At 41.6% G+C, this 24,433-nt stretch overlaps 1 protein-coding gene across 1 annotated transcript; it reads left to right on the top strand.

The window, feature by feature from the left end:
* The first annotated feature begins 1,100 nt into the window (after nucleotides 1-1,100).
* Nucleotides 1,101-23,558, top strand: LOC307029614 (uncharacterized protein). Its single transcript, XM_079665694.1, has 10 exons — nucleotides 1,101-1,307; nucleotides 2,008-2,088; nucleotides 2,412-2,524; nucleotides 2,717-2,886; nucleotides 2,977-3,075; nucleotides 3,275-3,507; nucleotides 3,596-3,774; nucleotides 8,845-9,189; nucleotides 22,171-22,370; nucleotides 22,539-23,558. Exons 1-8 carry the CDS (start codon nucleotides 1,206-1,208, stop codon nucleotides 8,966-8,968), a joined length of 1,101 nt encoding a protein of 366 aa, XP_079521820.1. The 5' UTR covers nucleotides 1,101-1,205; the 3' UTR covers nucleotides 8,969-9,189; nucleotides 22,171-22,370; nucleotides 22,539-23,558.
* The last annotated feature ends 875 nt before the right edge of the window (nucleotides 23,559-24,433 follow it).

Raw genomic sequence — 24,433 nt, 5'->3', positions numbered from 1 at the left:
TAATATTTATCTGTAGATACCCCCAAAGCTTTTTTCTTATTTAAAAGAAGACCTTAATCTAAAGTATTATTTAATGTTTGAATAAAGGTTAATTCGTTTTTCTGTTTTGCACATCCTCATATTAATATCTTTGTACATCCAACACTAAACTGTTTTATTGTAGAGATCACTTACAGTATCTTCTTGATTTTTTATATTCTATATTTCTATCACAGACCTTCTACTTTCCCCCTATGAAAGTATGTACTCTTAATATTTTTTTAATCAAATATAACACATAAAAACAATAATTCAATAACGTGCTTTAACCACTAGGCGGTGCACACAAGGTGCACACAGCCATAATAACTTTGTATTATTAGTGTAGGACACTTATGTATGTACAACATCTGAAGATGTGTAGTTTTATTCATGCTTTCACATAATTTTACAGCATATTGCTATACTATTTCAGACTCAGTATTTACATTCTTATATTCAAAGAAAATCAGTAATATCTTTAAAAACTACAAGTCCTTTTATATCAGCTGTGCACCGTTATGGTGTAAATATAACCTATCTACCAATTGGATCAAATATAACAGTCAGCCGAATTAGTGTTGATACTGCAAGGAGACGAATTGTGTGAAGAAAAATTGAAGATGTTGTTTAATTGTTGATATATATATATATGATCCACGTCAAGTCTTCAGTTTCGGCGGCATTTCTTCCAGTTTTTCCAAAGGTCTTCTCATCAGGGCTCTATAAATAAAGAACTACGGCAGATCTGTAATATTTAATGCAGCCGAACCGTGTATTACAATGCCGTTATGTGATGACTTTCAAAGAGAAAAGCAAGAACACACGGAATTAAGTATTATTTTTATTCTTTTAAAATGTTTTCCGGATTTCATATCATATAAACACCAAATCCCGGCATGCATTGCGGCTAAAACATCCAATCGGCGAGCTTAAACCATAGCTGAGGATCTTGGGTAATCGCTTGAAATGCCTACGTCTGTTTCCGGTGAAAGGGGAAAATCGTGTTGGTGAACACGAATCAATAGATTAAAAATCGTGTTGGTGAACACGAAATGCCATGAGACTTGGTTGGTATATCTGTTGTGAGTGTCTGGCTGGCTGTCTGGCTGGCTGGCTGGCTGGCTGGCTGGCTGGCTGGCTGGCTGGCTGGCTGGCTGGCTGGCTGGCTGGCTGGCTGTGTTGCAATGGCAACAAAACACAACCCAGACCCCAATAATCCCACATCCAAAGAAGGGAAACGCATGGCTCTTGAGCTGAAGCATGAACACATGCTAGCTGAAGCTAAGGTTGGTGTTTTAACCCATATGACCTCATTCATTTCCCACTTGAATTTGGCACTATCTGTTATCCAAAAAATGCTGAACAGGCCAAGAGTAACTGGATTTTGGATCAATGTATAGGGCCTTTGCAAAACGGTTCATCATTACAACATGGGGGGCAGAGGCTTACTAAATAAAGCTTGTTCAACTTGTTTTACTTCATTAGTTGTATATGGTAGGAAAAACTTGAAGCAAAAATGTTCTTCAAGTGAATGAATTTACTTTTATTTGTCCACTGTCATATGGTATCAGTTTATCAGCAACATCAACCTTACATGAGTTGTTACTTGGTCACAGAAAGCAGCTGAGGAGAGGAAACGGGCACGCTCTGTGGGAGACACTTTAAAATCCCCTAAAAGGGGCTGAGTAGGACGTGGCAAGCCGAGAGGGAGGCGTGGAGGGCGACGCCAAGGCTCAGCTACAGGTTGAAATCATTTTTATGAATTTACTAAGTAAATGGTTGGAAAATAAAAATTAAAACACAGTAATTGCTTGTTGAGGGTCTACAATAATTCCAATATATAAACGCATAGTGACACTACAGTCGGAGACATTCCCACTGTGGTGTCACAAGAACTATGCTTTATTTAATTTCACTTTTAAACAATAGGTAGATAATACAAATCATCAGTTATCTGTTGTTAACCCTCTGTGTGATGTTTTACAGTCACATCCCCCCCGACTGAGGGCTTCCAGTCTTCCAGTGTGGAGGTTCTGCGTACTGAACCTTCAGCACAACACAAATTTGGTAAATCACAAAAATGGCTTTAAGTTTAAAACTAAAATCAATTTTTAAATAAATTGTGTTAGTGAGAGAAAATAACCTTACACAACTGACAGTTCAGGACTCGAACGAGGAATGTAATTCAGTAAAGATATTGGCCAGTTCCATACTGAGCAAAGAAATGATCCTTGATTTTTAGTGTTCATCTTAAATATAGTCATTTACAGTTAAAGTTTCCCATTCTGTTCACAGAAAAGAATATGGAGAGACTCTCTGACATTCTTTCCTCATGTCCTCCTCCTGAGCCTCAAAAAAGCTCTGCCTCATCATGGTCTTTTCTGCAGCAGAAAGCCTCAGAGCGCTGGAAAGAAGCAAGACCACACCACCTGCAATGCCTTCTAGAAAAAGAGGCTGTTGGTCATCCCCTGTGTGGCCTCTGCCACGAGCCGGCTGTTATTAGGTGAGATAACATTTACCTTTATTTAAATTACTTTACCTAATTGTAATTTTTCAGTATTAATGCTCAGTGCCCTGCTATTTCAGCTAACATGCATGACTTTTGGGATGTTAGAAAACTGGATACCAAGAGAAAACCCAGATGAAAATGAAAGTAATCCTAGCATATTAGAATAATTTTGTATTTCCTCCCAAGGTGTAGAGAGTGTCTCCCCGAGGAGTGGTTCTGTGGAGACTGTGATGTACTTCATCACAAGAACCAGCCACTCCACAACAGGGACAGTTTAATGAATGGTTTTTTTAAACCAATTAGTCAAACAACGTGTGTTGTTAGAGTGGAAGGTGGATATGACACCCATGACCAAGGTATGCTCTCTCAAACTTGCATTTTGATGTTCACATGTCTCTTCGGCCAGCATATAATGGTAATTAGTGCTTTTCTTTTTTTTTTGACAGCTTGCATATTGCCAACTGTGAAGGCACCCAACTTCTCCTGTAAAGGCAAAAACTTCACTGTGGTACCAGGCAAACCAGTGATTTTAATTACCATCAATGGTAAACAAATCTATATATATATATATATATATATTTGGATTTCTATTGAATTGTTGTTATATGTTTACTGTTGTGGGCTGAGGCATTGTGCTTCCACTTGGAGTAAAACCTTCATGTAATATCTGTTCATCTTTGACTATTTGTAGATGGAACTGTTGTAAAATGTGTGTCTTAATTATGTTTATTTACTTGTTCCAAGGGCGTTATGACTTGCATCTGCCACTATATGTCTGTCAAACTTGCCAGCAGCAGTGGACCCCCAACTTGAAAGTCCTCCTTAAGAGTGGATACTGGCCAGCTTCGGTCAGTATAACCACACTTTACACCTTGGACCTCCTGAGCTCCTTTGAAGAGCTCAAGGTCATCTCTCCGGGATTCTCCAGACAGGCCTTTGCAAAGCTGCTGGAGCATCGCACAAAGTGTGGAGGAAGAGTAAGTGTAAATATTCTTTACCATATTATACATTATAACATTTCTGTAAATAGACAAAATCACAGCAATATATGTAATTATCTTCCAGTCTGGACCTGTCAACGGAGATGCACTGCAGCGCAGCTTTCTGGAGTTCTCCTATGCCTCGTATGAGGAAGACCAGCTCTGCTGTGGTTTTCCTTTCATCTGCCCTGCCTGCACGCCGGAGATGTTGGCTGTTTCTGCCGATGGAAACAGGAAGCTGTATCGTTTTCGGCGAAGTGGAAGGTGCTGTTTTTACAATGTTGTTATTTAACTTTTTTGATTACTGTTTATATTTCATGGATATGCTAAAAGACGGGGGAATGCACGGAGGCGAGTAGACGCGTGTCCTGACAGTTCCGAGATTAGTGACTTCAAAATACCTTCCCATTGTGCAGTTTGGCTCACTAATAGTATGCAACAACTCATAAGGTACTTATAAATTACTCTAGCTCAATTATTTTGATTTGTAACCGGCCAAAATGACTACTAGTCGATCTAAACAAGACCTCGCAAAAGGAGGCCTCAAACCCTCACTCCTTCCTGACTCGGCTAGCGCTGCTACTGCTGACGCTGCTGGGGACACCCTAGATGCCTCGCTGCTACAATCAATGATGGAATCTCTCAAGAATGACATATTCAAGAAAATTGATGAATCGGCCTCGAGTCTGCACTCTGAAATATTGTCTGTGAGACAAGAACTGAAGAGCTCAGTTGAACCACTTCAGCGCGCAGTAGAGGCACACAAAGCCACGATTCGAGATCTGGAGCAAGCTGCCACTGACCACAACACTCGGATAGACAAGCTGGAAGCTACAGCTGACATGCTAACTTCACAAGTGAAACGCTTGGATGACAAATGTGAGGATCTTGAGGGCAGGTCGCGGAGGAATAATTTGCGTGTGATGGGTATTCCGGAGGGACTGGAGGGAGCCCGTGCCACTGATTTCGTCGCGCAGTTGCTCCGGGACTTGCTCAAGCTGGACGAGAAGCCTCTCCTTGACCGTGCCCATCGCACCCTGCGAGAGAGACCCAAGGAGGGGACCTTACCTCGGCCCTTTGTTGTAAGGGTACACTGCTTTCATATCCGGAGCCAGATCCTGCAGCGGGGTGGTGAATCCTCTCCTCTTCTCTACAACGGCAAGAGGATCTCCATTTTCCCGGACTATACTGTACGTCCTCCGTTGCCAAGAAGCGAGCTGCTTTTGTCCCAGTGAAGCGTACTCTACATTCCTACCCAAATGTGAAGTTTGGTCTCCTCTTCCCGGCAACTCTCAAAATGACCATGCCGAATGGAACGTCACACAGGTTTGAGGATCCTACGGTGGCCACTGACTTTGTTAATAAGAACTGTAAATAGACTGCCTATCCTACAGTGGGTCTGTTTAAAAACAGTTATGATGGTCGTTCATTCTACGGCTGGAGATCGCTAGATTTTGTTGACAATATTGTGGACTACATCTCCCAAGTGCCTTGCCCGGTCCACGTGACCGAGCTCTGATAAATAATAAAAATACAATTAAGAGAATATATATATATACTAGCATTAGTGTTTATTTTTGTACTACATATTGGGCCATCACGGATACCTCTTCACTCTGGTTGTTAGTTCAATTATGGATAACTTATACACAGTGGTTTGTACAATGTACATTTAATAATTCTTAATTTGTCACTTTATCTCAGGTAGCGCAATTGTGGCTACCTTGGAGCGTTTAGGTTTAGGCCTAGTTATTAGTTTGGGTTTTGCACGTGGCATCTCGTTTGGGGAGATTGCTGTGATGGGGTGGACCTGGGAGCTGGGTTCTGTATGTTTCATGTTCTTGTCTTGTATGTTTTATGTTTTATTTTTTATTTGTATTGTATTCATTATTGCACTCTGTTTTGTTGGTTGTGCTGCCGGTCCTTCATATTTCCGTTTTATCTTTAAATGGTCCAGCCCAGGTTAATTCAACGCCATGATGGGAGCGCCCTTAAGTTTACTAGTTGGAATTGCAGGGGTCTGAACTCCCCAGTTAAGCGCACCAGGGTCATGCGCCATCTTCAATATTTGGGTGCTCAAGTGATTTATCTTCAAGAAACACACTTCAAACCATCAGTTTTTTCTAGACTTAAGAATAGATGGATTGGACACGCTTACTATTCATCATTTAACAGCAAGTCTAGAGCAGTTGCTATCTTGATACACAAATCGGTTCCCTTTGTTTTTACTCGGATGGTTTCCGATCCGAATGGCAGATACCTGATTGTTATTGGCATGATATATGACACCCCTGCTCTACTTGTGAATGTGTACGCCAGGAACTGGGATGATGTGAATTTTTTTCGGCAGCTCTTTTCTAACCTTCCTGACATGTCCTCACACTTCCTTATCTTAGGTGGTGACTTTAATTGTTGGCTTAGCCCACAGCTGGACCGCTCCTCCAAGAAGACTGTTACGCCTTCGGGGTCTGCTAAGATGATTAGAGACTTGTGAGTGAGTTTGCAATAACGGATCCCTGGCGCTTCTTTAACCCCACCGGTAAAGCATACTCCTTTTTTTTCCATGTTCACCATACGTTTACTCGGATAGACTACTTTATGGTAGATGATAGACTTCTCCCTTCCGTGAGCTCCTGTTCATATGAAACTACAGTTATTTCGGATCATGCCCCTGTTGTAATGAGTATAAAATGTAAGGGTTCTGTACGCACGCAAACCCCATGGCGTTTAAACACGCATTTGCTTTCGGATGAACATTTTACAGAGTTGATTTCCAACCAAATTGACATATTTCTTAGCATTAACAAGACTCCGGACATTTCTGCATCTGTGTTATGGGAGACATTGAAAGCTTATATTAGAGGGCAAATTATTTCCTATGTTAGCCATGAGAGGAAACAGAAAAGAGAGAGATTAACTGAACTAACGAGGCGTATTGCTCAACTGGATGACCTCTATTCCGTTTCACCAACTCCAGATGTGTTTAAGGAACGCCTCATTCTTCAATCGGAATTTAATACGCTGACCGCAGACCAGGCTGCTGCACTTCTTCTTAAGGCTAGAAGTAATTATTACGAACAGGGTGACAAAGCTGGCAGATTACTGGCGCATCAATTACGACAGAATGTTGCCTCTTACCAGATTCCCAGAATCCAAACATCCTCGGACATTACGATCGATCCCCAAAGAATTAATGACGAGTTTAGAGACTATTATTCTTTGTTATACACATCTGAAACCAGCTCAGACACGCAAGATTTGGATTTTTTTTTTACAACCCTCGAAGTGGTGATACATCCTGATATGACTGAGGATTTGGAGAAGCCAGTAACTGCTGTTGAACTCTCCGTTGCTATTGCATCGATGCAAGGTGGAAAATCTCCGGGGCCGGACGGTTATCCACTGGAATTTTACAAGAAGTTTCAACAGAAATTAGCCCCTGTTTTGATAGATATGTTTCGTGAATCGTTTAATTCTACTAGTTTACCCCCAACGCTTAATCAGGCCTCTATCTCCCTCATTTGATAAAGGAATAAGGATCCCCTTGCATGCCCCTCCTACCGACCAATCAGCTTATTAAATGTGGATTTTAAATTACTGTCTAAAATGCTCGCTTTACGTTTGGAAACTGTGTTACCAACCATTATCTCTCCCGATCAAACCGGCTTCATCAAAATAGGCATTCATTTTTTAACTTAAGACGACTTTTTAACATAATCTACCAGCCTTCCGCAAATTCTGTACCTGAAGCTGTGATATCTTTAGATGCAGAAAAAGCATTTGATCGTGTGGAGTGGAGCTATCTTTTTCACACCTTGGAGAAATTTGGCTTTGGAAAGAACTTTACCTCATGGGTGAAGCTATTGTAGTCCTCTCCCCTAGCTTCAGTGAGAACGAATAATACGCACTCTGAATATTTCCCTCTCCACCGCTCCACCTGGCAGGGTTGTCCCTTGAGCCCTGTCTTATTTGCCTTAGCTATTGAGCCCCTCTCCATCGCTCTTCGTTGTGACCCCCGCATTAGAGGTATATTCAGAAATGGGATAGAACAGAAAGCTTCTCTATACGTTGATGACCTTCTTCTTTACGTCTCTAATTTATCTGTGTCTGTCCCTGCAGCTCTCTCTATCCTTAGCTCATTTGGTGCTGTATCCGGTTATAAACTCAATTTAAATAAAAGCCCCTTTAACTGCAAACCATGTTTTTCCTCCATCCTTAGTAGATGGCGCATTTACTATTTGGTTTAACCAAGGCGTTAAAACATTCAAAGACCTTTATATTTACAAAACATTTGCCTCTTTCCAACAGCTATCTGATAAATTTACAGTACCTAAGCAACATTTCTTTAGGTATCTACAGATTTGCAGTTTTGTTAATAATAGATTTCCTCAGTTTCCTAATCACCCAACTGATTCGCCGTTAGACACACTCCTTAGGCCGTTACCTACTCTGAAGGGAATGATGACGTGTATTTACGCTCAGATTTATTCTCTTCGTTTGGTTACCCTGAACTCCATTAAATCTCTTTGGGAAACAGATCTTGGGGAGGAGATTTCTGAAGAACTTTGGGAAAAAGCACTCGCTAATGTACATAACTCTTCTATTTGTGCTAGACATGGACTGATGCAGTGCAAAGTAGTGCATCGTACACACTTTACTAAACTCAGGCTCTCTAAAATATATAAGGAGGTTGACCCAACTTGTGACAGATGTAGCCAAGCACCGGCGAGTCACGCACACATGTTCGGGTCTTGTCCAGTCTTACACTTTTATTGGACTGACATCTTTAGATCACTGTCAGAAATCACTGGAAAACCGATCGCTCCTAATGCCATGACCGCACTGTTTGGTGTAACCCCACCCACATGGCCACTCTCTTCTCTGGAGACAGCCTTCATAGCCTTTGTTACCTTACTAGCCAGACGCCTGATATTGCTCACGTGGAAGTCTCCAACATCCCCTTCACACACCTTGTGGTTAAAAGAAGATAAACTCGAAAAAAATATATATATATTTCATGGATATATTTGCTAATCTTTTTTTCCTCAGTTCTGATGGCAGCGCCTTTTTTAATGAGCTCTTTGTAGCAGAAGACAGCGCAGTGGCTGCATTTGTCGGCAAAATACAGAGATCACTGCAAAATGCAAGTTTTTATTCGTCATTTTACCTTACAGGTATATCACAAAAATAGCCATGTATATCCGACCTTGACTTTCTTCAAATTCAGCTACTTCTCCTTACCATCTACTCCAAAATCAGATAATTAGAACAAATGGTGTAGATCGTGATTCCATTGCTTTTAACTGATTTGTCATGATGTAATGCTTCTCTTAGACCCAAGGAAGAGGCACATGTGGGGACTCCCAGTGGACAGCAGCGAGGGAGACGTCAAGGAGGGCTTCTAAACTGGATGAAGAAGGGATGGAGGTGGCAGTATGTCGCCATGGGTTTCTTTTGAAGGCCTTAAATATGTACAGGGGGGAGATATTCGCCTACCCCCTGTATCTTCAAAAGGAACTCATGCCAGCCAAAGCCAAGTTCTTCGCCATGGATGTGGCTTGCAAGTACTGGCCGTATATGGAGAAAGCTGCAAGTGTCCTTCCTGCTCTCCAGGAGCTGACCACCATGAAGCCATTCCTCAGTGTAATGCATGCTCGAGCCCATGCTACCAAATGCGAGGTATGTGAAATATTTTTGTATCACGTACATTTATATTTTTTATATTTATAATACTGAAGTACCTCTCTGAAGAACCAGCACTTTACCGAGAGGTTTGTGTGCCCTGATGAACCTGGGGGCTGTGTTGTCTGGAACCTTGTGTTCCTGGTATTTCCTGGTATTTCCTCCCATGGCAAATTGGTCTCAGGCAAGGGGCCAGATTAAGATTGGTTCACAAGAACTCATGAAAGAACAACAAAGAAGTGAGGATACCCGGCCCGGAGGAAGCCCGGGGTCCCCTTCTGGAGCTAGGCCCAGAAGGAGGACTCGTCTGCGAGCGTCTGGTGGCCAGGCTTGCCACGGAGCCCGGCCGGGCACAGCCCGAAAAGGCAACGTGGGCAACACCTCCGCTTCTCCGTCCCGCGGGCCCACCACCTACGGGAAACAGCGATGGGGTCGGGTGCGCTGCCAGAAGGGTGGCAGTGAAGGCAGAGGGTCTCGACGGACCAGACCCGGGCGACAGAAGCTGGCTTTGGGGACGTTGAACGTCACCTCTCTGGGGGGGAAGAAGTCGGAGCTTGTGCGGGAGGTGGAGCGTTACCAGTTGGATCTAGTTGGGCTGACCTCTACGCACAACGTCGGCTCTGGAACCCTACTTCTGGATAGGGGTTGGACTCTATTCTACTCCGGAGTTGCTCAAGGTGTGAGGCGCCGGGCGGTAGGGCTGAACGATTAATCGATTTTAAATCGAAATCGCGATTCGAAATTATGCGATTATAAATCGCAAAGCCTGCAATCTTTTAAAACTTTTTTTTTTTTTTTACATTTAAAAAAATAAAATAATAATATTTCTTCTTGTGTGTCAGTCATCCACACCAATCAGAAGTGCTGTGCTCCACATGTACCAGCCATTGTTAACCAATCAGAAGTGGCCCATGATAGAAGGTGATAGACAGATTGATCCAAGTATTTTTTAAAGTGCCTGCCCTTTCCAAATGGCTTCCAATGGAGCTTTCCTAGATGGTTTGGTGAAAGAAACCATCTGAATAAGGTTAGTAATGCTCCATCACATGTTTTATATTACAGGGTGAGTCTTAAACTGAAGCTTGACTTTAAAGCAGGGGTGAGGAACAATTTTCCTCTCAAGGGCCATTTCAATTTTTTCAACATCCTCCAAGGGCCGTACAAATAATTGACCTCTGCTTAAAAATACTAAAATCACAGCCCATTAATTTCGCCTTTCTTTCATGCTGTGCAAAGAAAAAGCAACCTCTTAATCCAGATATCTTGCCATGACTCGCGCATGCATGCACGTGCATGGTTTTGGCATGACCACCAAAACAGAAAGATACGGACACAACATGTGTGCAATTTAGTTTCCTATCCATGTGAACATGTTTTAAATGGGGGGGGACCTAACCTCCTCTTGGGGGGTCCGGGGGCATGCTCACCTGGGAAGATCTTTTTTTTTTTAAATCTTGAAGTTAAAAGCATCAATCTGGTGCACTTTGAGAGCAACATTAGGAGATCTATGGATACATCTCTCAACATCAATATGAAACAGAACTGTAAGCAGATTTATTTTTTATTTATGGATATTTTACAAATCACTCCCCTTTCAAACTGTATTCTTGTTTATTAATAACAACTTTTTTTACTGTCATATAGTATTTTATATAGTAGTTTACTTTATTCTCTAATTTTTTTATAACTATATTGATCATATAAAGATGTGCCTTTACCTCACTGGTTGTAGAAAAGCTTCTTATATTTGTTAGCATAGCTAGCTAACCAGATACTAGTAACAACAAAGATTTGTTGATTGATTGTATGATCAGTATGACAAATGAACAGATCGCCACTGGGCTTTCAACTAAAGACACAGCCACGCAAAAACTGCAGCATGTGTACAGCTCATTATCTGAAGTGGCGGAGCGACGTTCTGGTGCTCTCTGTCAGAACTGCACCCCTGTCAGACGAGACATATAACACGTGATGACACGTCAGGCTCGTGTTGTGTTCAAGGACCCTGACATATATGGCCAAGGCCAGGAAAAATAGGCACTCGCTTGTTTAATTCTTTTGCCATCTAGATTTCTTTAATTTTTTTCTTTTTTGCGTATGTTTATAAATGATCTCGACGGGCTGTACCAAATGGTCTCGCGGGGGGCCGGAGGTAAAAATAACTAGAATAATTGTGATTTATTTATTGTGGCTTTTATGTTTTTAGGTATAAAATGTTATGTAATTCAGGCTTATAGTTCACCCTTCTCTAAAAGCCTTCAACAATGACAATATTCATTGTAATTTAATAAATCCTTCCAACACACATTGTAAAAAATAGCCTACTGTAAGTTAAGAAATCATTTCAATATGTACATATTCTGATGTAACAACAATAACATTATAAATAGTAACATAGCTGAACATGGTATTGCACATTTAGCTTTGAGTGTTACTGACCTGAGATGTTTTTATTACATGAATTAAGGTGACTGAGGCTTTTTAACATACAGGGATGCAAACTCATCAGGTATGAAAAAGGTGACAAGGATCCGAGCCCCCGGCTCCCCCACCCCACGGAATGACAGAGGATTTTAGCAGTCAGAACTAAAGCAGCAGTGTTAATAATAACAGAAACGCCAAAGAGTCACATCTAATAGAAATATATAAAAGCATTTATTTTAAATTGTGTAGCAGTCAGTTTATAATTTTGGCAGCACTGTTGAGCATTTTAAAAATGTATTTTCGTGCCTCTGTGCAAGGCTTAAGTCTTTTTATCTTTATAGCCACATGGTGTAAAGTAACTAAGTTCATAAACTCAACAAGTACTATACTTGGGCACAATTTTGAGATACTTGTACTTTATTTAAGTATTTCAATGTTTTGCTACTTTGTTCTTCTACTCCACTACAGTTCAGAGGTACATGGTGTACTTTGACTCCACTACATGTATTTAATACCTTTAGTTACTTCACAGATCTGGATTAATTAAGTGAAATATAATCAAGTGTTAAATCAGACTTTAGTTCCACCTGGAGTAAATCCACAAGCTACCCTGCAGTATACAAAGTCATTCAAACTAGCTGCACCTTTACCAGCTTTGAGAACACTTTCATGATCAATCATTATAAAACATATCATATATATTATTCTGAAATGGACCAATCTGCACAATGACTACTTTTACTGTCGCTACTTTCAATATATTTTGATGATAATACTTTTCTACTTTTACTTGAGGAACATTTTGAATGCAGGACTTTTACTGTAACAGAGTATTCCTACACTCTGGGACTATTACTTTTACTCAATTACAAGATCTGAGTACTTCTACTTTTACTCAAGTACAAGACCTGAGTACTTCTACTTTTACTCTAGTACAAGATCTGTGTGCTTCTCCTTTTACTCAAGTACAAGACCTGAGTGCTTCTACTTTTACTCAAGTACAAGATTTGAGTACTTCTACTTTTACTCTAGTACAAGATCTGTGTGCTTCTACTTTTACTCAAGTACAAGATTTGAGTACTTCTACTTTTACTCTAGTACAAGATCTGAGTACTTCTACTTTTACTCTAGTACAAGATCTGCTTCTACTTTTACTGTAGTACAAGACCTGAGTACTTATACTTTTACTCTAGTACAAGATCTGAGTACTTCTACTTTTATTCTAGTGCAAGATCTGAGTGCTTCTACTTTTACTCAAGTACAATATATATACTTATACCACCTCTGTTTATAGCCTATGAAAAAAACTATTAGAAATAAAAGGCTAAAGCTAACGTAAGCAGATAGTGACAATGTATGCTAGCTAGCTAGCTCAACGATTCCTTAAATAATATTGCCACAGAAAATCTTTTCAATTCTCATCCCGCTCTGCCGCTCCGACAGGGAGCTCTGCTCTGAACACCTGAACGGCCCGTTCTAACAGCTGTTCACCAGCGGTCCAGTCTGTGCCACAGTGACTCCGGACGCACAGTTAATATTAACGAACGCACCCGTAGGTAATATAGCTGCTGAAGCTAGACCATCATCTTGGAGCAGCAGAGCCTTATTATACATCCATGAGCAGAGCCGACAGGCAGGAAGACTCGAGCACACAGCTCGTACTTCATTATAATATATAAAAAAAGAACACCATGCGTGTCATGATGGCACATAACAGCTCACGGTCGCAGATTACTCCGGGTCCCAGCCCCCCCCATACCCCAAAAATATTTGTATTGCAGATTTACATGAATCACACAAACGACTTATTTTGGATTCAAAACGGCGAATTTCGCCGAAAGGTGACAAGTTTGCATCACTGAACATAGACAGAGCACAACTGAAACATAACATCTGAGATGTAACAACATATTACACTTTTCGGGGATGCTTGGGATGTGAGGAGTGAGTGACACGGCTTAGAACGGACGTGTCGCCTGGCAGGACAGGAGAGTGTGTGCACCAGTCTGCCTTGATCTATGAATTCATGTCCGTGACACTCACTGCTGCCCACAGCTGTTTTATAGAAGGAAATTCCTTCACTTCATGAAAGTGTTTTAACCACACACACCTCTACACACACATGACGGGTGTTATTTTCCCCATAAGGAACAAGTCGCTGCAAATTATCCCGCTTATTACACGGCCACATTCTCAACAAAGTAACGACATGACTCCCAATATTAATTGAAATGCTTTTATGAATTTAGAAAATGTTTTTATTGATTTAAAAAATAGTTGTATGTATTGATTTAAAAAATAGTTGTATGTATTGATTTAAATTGACATGCATCCGCTAAGAAAAATAGTCCATTGTTACAGTTTTTTAAACAGTCTGAATGAAACGGCAGCTCTCAGCTGTGTATTTACACAACTAATGGCCCATCAACCACAGCTCTCTCCCCCCCTCCCCCCTTGATCTTTCTTCTCCAGCAGCTAAATTAACGGTAGGTTACTCTGAGTGACAAGCTTACAGTTAGACACAACACTGTAATTGCAAGTGACCCTCAGTTAGTTGACTTTTATGTTCAACTGCTAAATTCGTTACTGATAAAAAAGGGCTTCTACCGTACCTAATTACCTTAACACTAGAACCGCCAGAGGTTTTTGTATAGGCCTACCTAAACCCGTCAAATCCCGCGATTAGAATGCAATTTTTAACAACATAGGGTGCTACATAACACACTTTCAGGAAAAGTCACGGACTGGGAAACTTTAATATTTTATTGAAAAAAAGTTACATTGCACACACACAACACACATCACACAAATTGACCCGATTGGCGGTTCTAGTGTTAAATAAACTCACTAATTAATGAAACCAGTTCAATACGCATTATTCTTATTCTTATCATTCTTTATGAGCGCAGAAATAGTCTTAAAATCAGATCTGTTTTTTAAATGAAATCTGACGGCAGGCAGTTAGCTCTGATCACCTATGATAAATGCGCCGCACCTAATCGCTGGCCATTCAGCCACAGACACTGTTCGAAATGGGGGGGAGCTAGGGGGAGCTTGGCTCCCCCGAAGAGGGAGGGAGCTCCCCTGAATTCTGACTTTGAGATAAATAGGGGGAGCCCAAAACAATCGTGCATATTTGTGTCACTGTTACGGCTGCTGCCTTCCTGGTCGTCGGAGTGTTTTCAGCTGTGTGTGTTCTATGTACATGAGCTGTGCGGTTGCCCTCCCGGCATTGGCTCCCATCTCCTGGTCCGCCCCTGAAGATTGCGATTGGAGCACGCCGGGCCGACGCACTCCAATCGCAGCGCACAGCCCTGCTGGAGATTATTACAAAGCTTGGGGACAATCATCATTCTGGAGACTCTGTATGTGGACAGATGCCTCTCGCTACTTGCTCTGTGTTCTGGGGTTAAACGTGTGTGATTAGTTAGAGTGTAGAGTAGCTTAGTTAGTGTTTAGAGTAGGTTAGGATTCTGTGACGGTTGCCTTTAGTTTAGCTGTGTTTTTGTATATATTCTTTGTGTTAGTTGTAGGCTACCACTTTTAGAGTGAGGTTTTGTTTCGTTCTTTATTTAGTATATTAGTATGTATTTTCCCTGTATGTCTTTAGACTCCTTTTTTAGAGTCCTCCTTTAGTTGGTTATTTGTCAACCTGTGCCCTTTTGGCTCTTTTGTTTGTTTCAGGCTGCTTGCCTGCCATTTTGTTCACAGCTGTTTTAAATAAACACTTATAATTAATACCAATTACATACTGGTGTGTGTTGCATTCCTCTTCCCCTAGTTGGGACGTAACATAGGGGGCTCGTCCGGGATAAATAACTACTTCCTGGGGTTATTAGTGGTTTGTATAGCTAAAAACTATTTGGTAAGGTTGTGTGCAGTTTTAGCTGAGTATGGCAACTTTTGATTTAGAGTCGTTTTTGGTCTGTCCTTCTCATGAGCAGTTAGTTCAGTGTCGTAGAAACGACTTATATGAGATAGCGCAACATTTCGGTCTCCCAGTGGCAAAACAATTGTTAAAAAAAGAGTTAAAGGCTCTGGTGGTGGATGAGTTGGTGGAAAGGGGTTTTCTGGTGCTGTCTGCACAAGCTGAGCTCACTGTGCCAAATGTCCGTGCTAAAGGAGAGGGTAGTGACAGCGAGGGGAGCGAGCAGTGTAAAGCACCGTCTGTGCCGCCTCGCTATCGTCCACCGTCTCCTGGTAGTCCTGATCCCCGGGAAGGGAATAAACTTAAAGTCCGCCTCGCCCGACTTCAGTTGGAAGCTAAAGACAGGCAACTTCAGTTAGAGGCAAAAGATAGGGAGCAAGACAGGCAGTATCAGTTTCAGTTGGAGGTAAAGAAAATCAAAGCTGATAAGGAAATCAAAAAAATCGAAGCAGATAAGGAACTCCGGGTACGGCAGACGGAGCTAGACTCCCAACTGCGCGCATCCGGTGCTTTTGATTCTGCCGGAAGATACTTGCCATCTCCACCTCCTCCACCTGCCTTTGACGTGAGCAACAACATTTCGCTAGTGCCAACATTCTGTGAGACTTAGGTGGATGCCTATTTTAGCGCATTCGAGAGCATTGCTACAGCATTGCGGTGGCCGGTTGAAGTTTGGGCTCTGATGGTAACGTGCAAATTACATGGAAAAGCTCGGGAAGCAGTTGTGGCTCTCACGTTAGAGGACAGCCTGCAGTATGACTCAGTAAAAGGTGCCATCCTCAGAGTGTATGAGTTAGTTCCTGAAGCTTACCGGCAAAAGTTTAGACACTATAGGAAGAGTCCTGATCAAACGCACGTAGAGTTCGCTAGGAAAAAGGGAATGTGTTTTGCTAAGTGGATTGCTTCATGTAATGCTACCGATTATTCTTCTCTGAGAGAATTGATCATGTTGGAGGAGTTTAAGAAGTGTTTGCCTGATCGCATTGCGGAGTACGTGAACAAGCAAAAGGGTAAACTCTCTCTCTGCTGCCGCTGTGTTAGCTGATGAGTATGTGCTGATGCATAAAACTGTGTTTTCCCCTGTCTCTACGGAGAGATCCCGCCGTGTGTCAGCCGCACCATTTACTCAGCCAGCAAATGTGTGTAACGTGAACAGAGAAGAGAGGGAGTGTTTTTACTGTCACAAACCTGGACATGTCATCGCCAACTGTGCAGCGCTGAAGCGCAAGGAACAGCGGCAGAAAATATCTCCGCCTAAAGGCATTGGTCTGGCTACACACGCACGCGCACAGGCAAGTAAACGTGACCCTGATGTCCCATTGTCTGATCCTGTGATTGTGCCTGTGCCTTCAGATAAACCAGTGTCTGAGGAGAAGCCAGAAATTGTGGCTCCCCCTCCTCCTCGTGAGGATGTCATGAGACCAGCGCAAAACGCCTGCTCAGACAAGCCTCTAGACTTCTCGACACTCCCGGTAACCAGAGAGCGTCAGGTAGTTCATCGGATCTTAGTGTTGGTGTTGGCTCTACAACATTTTAAGATTCATGTTGGACCCAGCCTTTGGCCAATTGTGGTGTTTAGCTGTTACGATCCCTTTATATTCTGCCCTAGCGTGTCCACGCACAATCAGCGTCTCCTGCAATGGGCTCTGATTGTGCGGGACTACAGCAGTAGACACCCGTCATTAAAGGGTTCAGAGAATGTGTTGGCCAATGCTTGTCCAGGTTGAGTTTGAGATGTTAGTGTGTCAGGTTGAGTTTGTGATGTATGTGTGTTATTAGGAATTTCGTTAGTGTGCTTAGGTTCACAAAACCTGTGGGTTTGTGTCTTAAGGGGGGGAGTGTTACGGCTGCTGCCTTCCTGGTCGTCGGAGTGTTTTCAGCTGTGTGTGTTCTATGTACATGAGCTGTGCGGTTGCCCTCCCGGCATTGGCTCCCATCTCCTGGTCCGCCCCTGAAGATTGCGATTGGAGCACGCCGGGCCCGATGCACTCCAATCGCAGCGCACAGCCGGCGCATACCTGCTGGAGATTATTACAAAGCTTGGGGACAATCATCATTCTGGAGGCTCTGTATGTGGACAGATGCCTCTCGCTACTTGCTCTGTGTTCTGGGGTTAAACGTGTGTGATTAGTTAGAGTGTAGAGTAGCTTAGTTAGTGTTTAGAGTAGGTTAGGATTCTGTGACGGTTGCCTTTAGTTTAGCTGTGTTTTTGTATAGATTCTTTGTGTTAGTTGTACCACTTTTAGAGTGAGGTTTTGTTTCGTTCTTTATTTAGTATATTAGTATGTATTTTCCCTGTATGTCTTTAGACTCCTTTTTTAGAGTCCTCCTTTAGTTGGTTATTTGTCAACCTGTGCCCTTTTGGCTCTTTTGTTTGTTTCAGGCTGCTTGCCTGCCATTTTGTTCACAGCTGTTTTAAATAAACACTTATAATTAATACTAATTACATACTGGTGTGTGTTGCATTCCTCTTCCCCTAGTTGGGACGTAACAGTCACACAGATTAGAAATGTTGAGTTTCTGTAAATAACAGTTCTTGAAATAAATAATAGTTATTGTTCATTACAGTTTCTGAATATTTGTTTTATATTTGTGAATATGTCTGGGTGTTGCCATCTGTACGTGGCGGCGCTGCATTCTTACTTACGTTGCTATGGTTACGGCGGTGATGCCGGCGCGGTATTTGAAATGTTCATATTGATATTTTTTTAACTCTGGCTGTGTAATAAAAAAATATGGCAAAACGAGAACAGCCAAGCGGCACAGCTTTTGGATTCACAAGCAAAGAAGCGAAGGAGTCTAAAAATGACAACGTGAACGGAAAACAACTTTTAGTTGGCCGGCTGTAAGCGGCGTTAGGGTCGAGCTTGACAGCTCCAAACCGAGGGAGAGGCCTGCCGATGCGGAGCCTGAAGAGGCTTCAACAACGGCCACATCCGCCGGCATAGTGACACCGTCTGTATTAGTAGAAGAGTGTTTTTATAGCAATTGATCGCATCCGCGCTGCTGCGCCAGTCAACAGAGCGTGCGTGTGACATATTTAGTAGCAGGATGTGCTCTGAAAAATAGGGCTCCCCGAAAACAAATGGGTAATTCGAAAACTGACAGAGCTCCCTCTATACAAATCAAACTGTAGACGGTGTGAAAGCACCTATTGTTTTAAATAATGGTCGGAATGTGACCTGTGAGCCTTCTGAATTACCGTGGGACAGCACATTCTAAACTAAAATGTTCAATCAATAAAGTAACATCTTATCTTATCTTAATAATATCTTTATATTAATAATAAATCATACAGTATGTGTCCGAAAGGGAGCAGGAGGAAGCACACACAAAAATATACTGCATATTAAAGCAAACGATTGTAAAGGTTAAAGTATGAGCATAACAAATAAAGAAGTGTAATGTAAACATTTACATTATGATTATGTAATATATAAAGACTATATATTATTGAATTACAAGATTAGATATACTTTAGTTGATCTAAAATATTGACGTGTTCAAATGCTCTTCAAAACACAACTGAAAGTCCATGAAACTTGTCTTTCTGTATTTGTGAATGAAGCGCCATCTCCTGGTTAAAACCTGAAATTGAAAATCTGGCAACGCCCTCTTGGAAAATAGTGGGAGGGCTTAACATTCCTCTATACACAAGTTATTGAGCCGTTTCCGCTCTACATCCTGAACTCCTCCCTTCGATGCAATGCACTTCCGTTTTGGCGGACTGGGTTTGTTTTGCTAGCTAGCTCCGTTGTGCCGACTGAACGAGTGGTTAGATAGAGTGCTACGACCACAAACCAGCTACGAAGAGGCAATGTCCATGCGCTCCATTGTTGACATTTTTTCGCAAGCCTGATACCGACTCGGAATCAAGGACCTGGCTGAAGGCATTGAATTTAAAGAAACCACCCCGCAACGTTTTTGTTTGTTCCTATCACTTTGTTGACCAAAAACCAACCAAGGATAATCCTTTCCCAGCGTTGTGGTTGGGGTACAATCGCCCTCCCCAGCCAAAGAGACGTCAACTCACCCAGCGGACCACTGCCTCCCCCCAGATAAAGAAACGCAGACTTGAAGCTGAGGGTAAGTTCAGCAACTTTAGCTATGAAGCTGACAATACTGTTAATTATGAATAAGTTGTCATACACTAACATTGCTACCGGTATTTTGCTAAGGCAGTTGATTGTTTTGGAGATGGGACAAACAATGCCCAGGACGGCTACTTCATTAATTGTGTGTGTGTGTGTGTGTGTGTGTGTGTGTGTGTGTGTGTGTGTGTGTGTGTGTGTGTGCGCGCCTGCGTGTAGATAGATAGATAGATAGATAGATAGATAGATACTTTATTGATCCCCAAATGCCTGCCTGGACTCTATGCCTGCATTAATTTAGCTCCATCCATGTTTTCTCTTCCCCTTTTTAGATGCTCCTGAAACCTGTCAGCCTGCCTGTGAGACTGAGCCTGCTACACCAACATTTCAAGATGCCCAGACCCAATGGGAGGATCCGTCACATATTGACCACACATACTCTTCAACAACACAGTCTGTTAAAATAGACAAGGCCACACAGTGCGAGGCAGAAATGGGTCCTACTGTGACTAGCACCATGGTCATTGATGATGCTAGGTCCCGGCTGTATACAGGAGTGCGTATGGTTCAATTTTTCACCCTGGTGACGGTGTTGTTGCCTTTCAGTAAGCCATCAATTACCCTCCCTGTTGTTGACCAAATCCTGATGACCTTGATGAAGCTAAAACTAAACCTAATATTAGGAGATATTGCTCACCGCTTCAATGTGTCTACATCAATGGCAAGCATTGTGATTAGTCACTGGATTGACGTGATGGGTGAACAGTTCAAAGTCCTGATCCCCTGGCTTCCAAGAGAGACAATTCGTGCCACCATGCCCTTGTCGTTTCAGAGGAACTACCCTCGAACCACCTGCATCATTGACTGTGCCGAAAGTGCCATGCAGAGAGCCACAAACCACGACTCAAGGAGTGACACTTTCAGCCAGTACAAATCACGCAACACTGTGAAATATCTTGTCACTGTGGCCCCTAATGGGCTAATCATGTTTATATCTGACGCCTATGCTGGCAGAAGCAGCGATAAGTTTATCACCATGGACAGTGGGTTTCTAGACTGAGGGCTGGTGATGAGGTCATGGCGGACCGTGGGTTCACCATTCGAGACTTGCTTGATGAGAGAAGGGTCAGTTTGAACATCCCTGCTTTCACCTACAGGCGCAATCAGTTGACCAATGAGGAAACGACACGCACCAGGCGAGTAGCCAATGTCCGCATACACGTGGAAAGAGCAATCCAGAGAATGAAGGTCTTTAAGATTTTATCCCAGACCGTTCCCATCAGCATGGCACCGAAACTGGACAACATCTTAACCATCTGTGCTGGCCTAGTTAACCTGAAGAGTCCACTGATCAGAGTGCCTCGTGAGGTTTAGAATCTTGCCTCGTGTCCCTGTCTACCAACACCCAGCCATGTTGTTCATTAAATACAGATAAACACAACAAATACTGCATGCATTGTATTTTTTAATATTATATATGAATATTTTCATAGTGATGTAATTGTGTGGGCTGCTTTTATATTTTAATTTGTAATACCTGTTAGGATTAAACATGTGATCTTTCTTGTTGAAGCCATTTCTTTAGTTTCCTCTCAACAATTAATTCATTCAGTGTTATTTATGTACAGTATGAGCTTAATATGAATGATGAACTGTGTTAAAAGAAATTGTAGCACTCTAAGGAACATATGAAATGCAATAATGCAATAACAGTGCAATAATGAAATGAAATTACATCAAACTTTATTTTCACTCAAACAGTACAGGCACATATGATATATTGCACAGCATAAAGAGATCATGTAAATTGTGCATTATGTAAACAACAGACAACTGTTGGCTCCTGTGGGCATGACCTAAATAAGGCAGTTTATTTTGGTTTTAAAATGCTGAGATATTTACTGCAGAACTGTAACCTTCCCTCAACAAAATCGTCAACAATTTTCGGGAGCATGTGGGCAAAGTAGAATGTGCGCAGCCTTATGATATGCCTTCAGACTGTCCATTGCTTTTCCATCTATTGCCATGGATTGAACGAAGTAGGAGCAAATTTTGCTGTACGTTATGCTGGGCCACGTCGTCATGTTATCCTCCCAGTTTTGCACTGAATTTGGGTGGGGGAGAGTAACGCCATCTCCAGTCAAAGAAGTAGAATCGTGTTCCCAAGCTAGCATCACTGTTAGCATCGAAATCGCTGTGTTTACACCAGTGCCCGTCTGACTGTTTACACCGGTTTACACCGACAGACGCTGTGCAAAAGACTTCCGGCGGAAATGAAGTGCATTTGTGTAGGGTTATGGCGCTACCCGTGGTTTGTCGCGTAAACTTGTCTATACTGGTATTTGGCAGGTAGTAGGCAGGAAGCTGTAAGCTGGAGTCCGAAATTCAGTGCTACATCTGTAATGAAGTCCCTTGACAGTGACAATCATCTTTATATGTACATGGGAGAGAATATACTCCATTGAAGTGCTCTGGCCTCGTGAAGCAATCTTACTTTATAGTATGTCCATATAACAATATTTTGTGTATTTTCAGATGTAGACAAGGGGAATGGAGGACATGGGTGCACCCTCAGAAGGAAGCATGCTGAGGCGTTGGAGAGGTTGCAGGTGGTACTGCAGCAGTACAAGACTGCTTTAGGTCCTGATGCTTCTTTCCTTCAACATGAAGAGGAAAGTCAAAGTGGCCTAAGCAGTCCAGACACCAGTGAGGATGAAGAAGGAAACATAATTTAGGTAATTTACTTATGAATTAATGTACAGTATCTTTGTTGATTTAGCCTCAAACTAGACATGTTGCTGTTACTTTTGTATTCATTAATGCTAAACTTACATTGTGTATTCAAAAACCTCAAATTTGGTTTCTGATCTGCCCCTCTTTTTTGTTTCTCTGTATTTCCCCAGGTTGCTGCTGCTCTCAAGCACGAATATCAAATAAATAAATAAATATAAATACTTTACTGACTTTGTATAGAGATTGTATTCATACTCCTCAATGGAAGATCACCCTTGAATATGTTGACCATATGACTTTTCCCTATGCCACAGCATCAGGCCAAATATTTCACTTGTACACAACTTAAATTGTATTGAAGAAAATGCTCAGCGTCCCTGGAATGCATCCTGAGCAATGAACCATTCACTTTTGATCCTTTTTGAAACACTAGAATGTAAATTCCTAAATCTCCAAGTATATCTTGCTGGTTACCATACAACTTGGTGAGCACATCATTGTCCAAGAGCAGGAGGTCTTTCCTTTTTTTTCCCAGAACGGGATGCCTATGCATTATTATTTTCGATCTCTTATAGGATTTACCTGTCATTAACTTTATATGACTGCACCTGTTACACCGCAGGCCAATAACAGCTTTCCTCTAATTGTTCATTTTTGTTTCTTTTGCGTTACTTGCTTTAATTGCTTTGTCAGTTATATTTCCTTTTTGGTCTCCAGCTATTAACCTGATTGATTGAAGTACTTCAATCAACATGTACAATGCACAGTCTTTTAGGATGTATAATTAGGGACATTGAGATAAACAACAAATAGTTTATTTGGTGAATCACCTCATTGTTGTTCTCAAAACCAAATAATACATTGTTATAAATTGTTATATTTGATTTACACATAGAATGTACATGTTTAATATACATAGTTAAATCATAAAAAAATTGTTGTGTTGTATGATTTCTTAATACTGTATGTTATAACCGTTTGCATAACTTGATTTTATGTTCTGTTGTCCATGCTTTTCATGTTAGACTAACCCCAACGCTCTAGAGTCAAGACATACACCCTTATGGTGGCCTTTTACTTGTATTGTGGTGAAACACATAAGTAAACCATTGCCAGAGAGGACCATTTTATTGTTTTAAAAACAATGTTATTGATGTGGTTGGTTGATGAATAAATATAAATTAAGCATACGTCTGTGGTACTTTTTGTTGTTTACATCACACTGCATTATAATGCGTTTGGAAATAAATTCATTTAGAAGTAACAATATGGGTTAGCACTTGAATATGTTCGTAAAGAGATGATCCTCATCCGGAACACTGGTTGTTGGTTTAAGATAAGATAGAACTTTATTGATCCCAATTTGGGAAATCTTTGTGTTGCAGCAGCATTAAAACACATGGCATTATACAATACAAATAAAAAGACAAGAAATAAAGAAGAAAATATACATGTTGAATTTATAAATGAGCAATAACAAGATATGCAAGGTGTTATATTTACATAAGAATGTGACAGATGGAATATTACATATTACACTGAATATGTCAAATGTACAGTGAAGAGAGAAACTATGGAGCAGAGAGTTCTCTTCCAGCCAGAGGTGATTTGTTGTACAGCAACACGTTCTCACTCCCAACCCGTCACATGTTGACGGACGGTCAGGGCCCCTCCCCGTCACCGACTTGCATAGAGCTCCCTGAACGTTGGTAATAGACACGTTGGGATCGGGGTGAAATGCTCTCCGCAGATCCATTCTCACAGCGTTTATCAACCTTTTTCTTACTCAATATCAAGCCACACTTATTGTTTTTGCTTCTTTATTTTAATTGAATAATGGAGGACTTTTGTTGCCGTCAGTTATGGGGAGAGTGGGGCTCAGAATACTGAAATCTGTATTGTTTCATCGTTTTTTCCTTCTAATTTTGTATTATTTTCTAAACCACACACAGTTATTTACTCAACAATAACACATAAGTATCCTTGTGTGTATTTATTTGTTTGTTTGATTAATAAACACAAGTTGGAGTCCGTCAGGACCGAGGGTCGGAGCAGCTCATTTGCT

This window comes from Notothenia rossii (genome assembly GCF_949606895.1).
Source record: "Notothenia rossii genome assembly, chromosome: 2".
Classification (NCBI taxonomy): domain Eukaryota; kingdom Metazoa; phylum Chordata; class Actinopteri; order Perciformes; family Nototheniidae; genus Notothenia; species Notothenia rossii.
Note: the sequence above shows the minus strand (reverse complement) of the source record. Positions and strands in the feature narration are given on the sequence as shown.

Excerpts from the sequence above, each read along its gene's own strand:
- LOC307029614 (XM_079665694.1), top strand. The coding sequence starts at position 1,206 with ATGGCAACAAAACACAACCCAGACCCCAATAATCCCACATCCAAAGAA. Across the intron at positions 1,308-2,007 it reads ACATGCTAGCTGAAGCTAAG|TCACATCCCCCCCGACTGAG; the intron begins GTTGGTGTTTTA and ends GATGTTTTACAG. Across the intron at positions 2,525-2,716 it reads CACGAGCCGGCTGTTATTAG|GTGTAGAGAGTGTCTCCCCG; the intron begins GTGAGATAACAT and ends TTTCCTCCCAAG.